This window comes from Octodon degus, unplaced genomic scaffold, assembly GCF_000260255.1.
Source record: "Octodon degus isolate 3935 unplaced genomic scaffold, OctDeg1.0 scaffold00040, whole genome shotgun sequence".
Lineage (NCBI taxonomy): Eukaryota > Metazoa > Chordata > Mammalia > Rodentia > Octodontidae > Octodon > Octodon degus.
The window spans coordinates 1,341,480-1,346,192 of record NW_004524616.1 but is presented as its reverse complement, the minus strand read 5'-3'; the positions used below and the strand labels follow the sequence as shown (position 1 = coordinate 1,346,192).

Here is a 4,713-nt window from a genome sequence, read left to right as displayed (position 1 = left end):
TTTTTTTTTTTTTTTTTTTTTTCTATTTATGTATTTGGTACAGTTTCTCACTATGCAGTTCGGACTTGTAGTGATGCTCCTGTTTTCAGTCTCCCCAGCACTGGGATTATAGATGTGTGCCACCACGCCTGGACTCTGTCACTGGCTCAGTGTGCCAAGGGGTGTTCTTTGGGTGGGGCCGGCGCAGTGTGCAGGACCGAGGATTGAACTCCAGTCCCTGCACTTGCCACAGCAGTCGCTTAGTCTGCTCAGCTATCTGGCCCACCTCTGTTTTTTCTTTTGAGACAAGGTCTCCCTATATAGTTCAGGCTGGGCTCAGACTCAGTATGTAAGCCAGGCTAGGCTCAGACTCTTGGGGATCGTCCTCAGTATCCTGAATGCTGGATTATGGATGTGTGCCACCACACCTGGCTTGTTTCCTATTCTTTTGTTGGTTTACTTTCCATTCTTTTTTTTTTTTTTTTTTTCTCTCTTCAGTTTTAGAGATTGAACTTGGGACCTTAAGCTTGCCAGGCAGGTGCTTGTGCTGCCAAGGTCTCTCTGCAGCCCTTGTTTCCCATTCTTAATGCACCTTCTCTTTGTGTTAACTTGAACAAATTCTGAAGTGAAGAAAATGGGTATTACTAACTAAAACATAGATTTCAACATTAAAGCTTAGTATAGGGCTGGGGAGATAGCTCAGTAGAATAAGCGCTTGGCTGGCAAGTGCACGGGCCTGAGTTTAATCCCCGGTTCTGCAAAAAAAAAAAAAAAAAAAAAGAAGTAAAATAAAACTTAGTATATTTAGTTGTCCCTCACATGACTGCAGATTGTGTGACAGCATCATCTGTGTCTATATATAAACAAAATGAAATGGAGAGGACTGTGGAATGGAAGTGTATTACTTAAAGCAAGCAGCTGCAAGCTTTTTATTGCCATGTGAGAATATGAGTCTGTTGTTCCTGAAACTTAATTTTATCAAGAAACAATAGAAATATCTTTTTTTTTTTTGTTACATCTACTTGTAGTCATAATTATTGTTTTATGTTTTTGTGAGACATAGTCTCACTATATAGTCCAGGCTGGCATCAAACACATGGTAGTTTTCCTCAGCCTCCTGAGTGCTTGTGTCTCAGGTGTGCAACATCATGTCCACCTGCTGCAATTATCATTTTAAATGCATGTGTAGCATTGTATCTTATTGATCTACTATATTTTATTGCAAGAAAATAGTTTTATTTGTTGACTGGGTCTGAGTTTTGTGAACATGTTTGTGGCTCTTGATATGAATTCCTGTATTGTTTTCCTCTAGGGGTATAGTGTTAAAAGCAGTGCATTAGTGTAGTAGGCTCATCAAAGCATTACCAAATTAGGTATTACAATTACTTAAAATCATTTTTTGGTGTAGGTGGCATAAAAGAGTGTATTCTACTTCATATTTTTTAACTGACAAAAGTTATATATATTTGTGGTGTGAAACATGATGCTTTGAAATATACACAATGTAGAATGGCCAAACCAAGCTCATGCACAAATGTATCAACTCATGTGATTATTTTTTTGTGGTCAGAACCCTTCAAATGGTGTGATTTTCAAGGATACAGTGTACTCTTTCTAACTAGAGTCATCATTGTATGTGATCATTGATTTCATGAGCTTATTCCCATTTCTTTTTTTTTTTTTTGGCGGAACCTGGGATTGAGCTCAGACCCTTGCACTTGCCAGGGAAGCACTTATTCCACTGAACTGTCTCCCCGGCCCTTCCTATTTCTTTCTGATTGCTAGTTTTTTGGGTTTAAAATATTAATGTTGCTTTAAGTTTTAATGGTCACAAATAAATTTCTTCCTCTCTTCTGTTGTTCTTTCTCTTATGTAGGAAATTCTGGGTGCATCCCTTTCTGCACCTTTAACTTCCTATGAGGTGATCTATGTGCTCCCAATGCTCACCATTAAAGAGGATAAAGGTAAAGGATTATTTCTAGAAGTATTTCAGCAGTTACTTTCTGGTGGTAGTATTTAACTCCACCCTTTCCTTTCAAAGGCACTGGTGTGGTCACAAGTGTCCCTTCTGATTCCCCTGATGATTTTGCTGCACTCAGAGACTTGAAGAAAAAGCCGGTACGTTTCTGAGTTTGATATTCTTTTTTAAAAAAAAATTTAATAATTAACTGTATTTTATTTTTTATTTTTATTTTTTGGTGGAACTGGGGATTGAATTCAGGCCCTTGTGCTTGCCAGGGAAGTGCTTATTCTACTGAGCCATCTTCCTGGCCTCTGAGTTTGATATTCTTGTTTGTCTTCATCATTTTACTCACTGTTCAGATACCACTGAGCTGCACTATGGCCTTAGGCAAAAAAGATAGGTATTTATCTTTACATTTGTCTATATTCTATTTTTTAATGTTTATAAATATTCTGTGGCTGTAATTTGAATATGTTTGATAGAATTCTGGAGGAGCTTTTAGATAACATTGCAACTGAAAATAAGATCTTTAGCTTAACTTGTATATGTGCATTTTGCATTTGGTTTCAGTTTCATTTCAGCTGTAACTTATGCTATTGAGTTAAAAGGTCACAGATCCTTCTTGAGGTATTTGATGAATATAAAATTTCTGTGGAGTGGAGAACAAATATTTCAAGAAAAGTTTGGAGTTTGTTTCTCTTAGTGATTATTTCAGTGAAGTATTTATCACTATTGTTAATTTGTGAATTGTTTTGTAGGCCCTTCGAACAAAATATGGAATTAGGGATGACATGGTCTTGCCATTTGAGCCGGTGCGTACATGGCTAAATTACAATATTCATATTTATTTATCAGAAAAAAAAAGAGCTAATCTATTTTTTTAACAAAATTAATTTGTGGAGTATGAAAATAAAAAAAGGTATTTTCTTAAGAATTTATTTTAATTTTATGTCTGCTGTTGAAGGTAATAGAAGATAACTGTATTTTTTTTAACCACATGCACCTGTACTTCTGGAACAAATAGTTTTTCACCATCAACTTTATACTAGATTGTTTTCTTATTATAACTGATATCCTGGCTTCTAAAGACAATTTTGTCAAGTTACTCATAAATATTTATTTATTAGTAGCCATTATACAAAATCCCATACAGCTCTTATTTTATGTATTTTTGTGCTTTCTATTTTGTGGTAATGGGGATTGAACCCCAACCTTTTGTATTAACACCCCTAGTCCTTTTGATCTTTATTTTCAGTCAGGGTCTCACTGTGTTGCCTAGCCTGGGCTCCAAGGCAATCTTGCCTTAGTCTTTCAGAGTACAAAGATTACAGGCATATACTCTTGTACTCAGTTCTTTTGTCTTCATATTAATACCTGCAGAAGAAATAAATGACATCCACAGAGAAGCCAGAAGATTTAATGTTAGAAAGCAGAATCTGCCAGGTGTTGTGATGCATACCTCCGTCTTAGCACTCAAGGGCTAAGGTGGGAGAATTGGTTTGAGTTCAAGGCCATCCTAGGCTACAGCGAGGATTATATAGTGAGACTCTGTCTCAAAAAAAAAAAAAAAAAAAAAAAAAAAAAAAAATCACCAAAATAGTTATTCACAACGACTTTGCTAGTTTCAGCTTTTTTAGTTATGCCAGTGGAGGGTTGAGAGCTGGGGGATGTATGTGGGAATTTGTGTAGAGGTTGGCTCCTGTGGAGAAGAGGAAAACAGATTGCCACTTGAAGGTTAGTCAGTGTGTTGGCCCTGCTGTAATATACACAATCTGGAATGGTTTGGTAACAGCAAAGTTCTGACCAAGAACTGAGAAGCACCAAGGTTTAGAGGCAAGAATCGGTTTCATTTATACCAGTGGACCTAACTAGGGTTGTTCCCACAGAAGTTGGGCCCGAAGGCTCAGGGACGGAGGTTTTTATGATGTTACGAAGCACAAGTACAGAGGCAGCGTGGGGATTGGGCCTTATAGTATCACATTGACCAGCCATTTCTGGGAAACAAGTAACAGAAACTGAAGTAAATTGGTGGTTGCTTGGGCAACAGAAACTAAGAGAAATTGGAGTATACTGGTGGTTTACATTGCCAGGGAGCTGACACAGTGCTCCTGAGTGGGTGGGGTGTTTTCCATTACAGTTTCTTTCTTTTTCTTTTTTTTTTATATTGCATATCTACTTTATTCAAACTTTCTGTACCATAAATAGTATTTGTAGAGAATAAATGAACTCTCTTAATTCAGTCGGATTTTGAAATTAAGTTATTTAAATTTTCATGTAGTAAGGTTTCTTTTGGGACTGGGGAGATGGCTCAGTGGAATAAGTGCTTCCCTGGCAAAAAGGCCTGAGTTCAATCCCTGGTTCTGCAAAAAGAAAAAAAAAGAAAGAAAAGTTTCTTTTGCCCTTTTGGGATAGAATACTCAGCCTTTGGTTTAGTTTTTTCTTTGGCACTTGAAAAATTCCTATAGAAAACGTTTGCTGGGTATGATGGTGCATGCCTATAATCCGAGCAATCCAGAGGCTGACAGAAATCTGAAGTCAACCCTAACTACAAAAAAAAAAAAAAAAAAAAGGAGGGGGCCAGTTCTGATTTTATTTTTTTAACAATGTAAGTACAAAGCCTAGTGAAAAACTTTCCAAAAAAAGAAAACTGGCCATCACAGGTGGTTCAGACAGGTATGATTTCTATATACAATTTTAAAAGTCTAAGTAGAGAATCCAGAGACTCAGAGAAACAGCTGTGGTCTGGAACCAAGACCTGGCAAAGGGCCTGG

At 37.1% G+C, this 4,713-nt stretch overlaps 1 protein-coding gene across 1 annotated transcript in view; it reads left to right on the top strand.

Annotated features, from left to right (window-relative positions):
* Lars (leucyl-tRNA synthetase) overlaps positions 1–4,713 on the top strand; it is a 72,275-nt gene that overhangs the window by 28,143 nt on the left and 39,419 nt on the right. Inside the window, exons 11-13 of the mRNA XM_023715332.1 lie at positions 1,856–1,943; positions 2,021–2,097; positions 2,701–2,754. Of these exons, the coding sequence (XP_023571100.1) occupies positions 1,856–1,943; positions 2,021–2,097; positions 2,701–2,754 (219 nt within the window). The remainder of the gene's footprint in view (positions 1–1,855; positions 1,944–2,020; positions 2,098–2,700; positions 2,755–4,713) is intronic.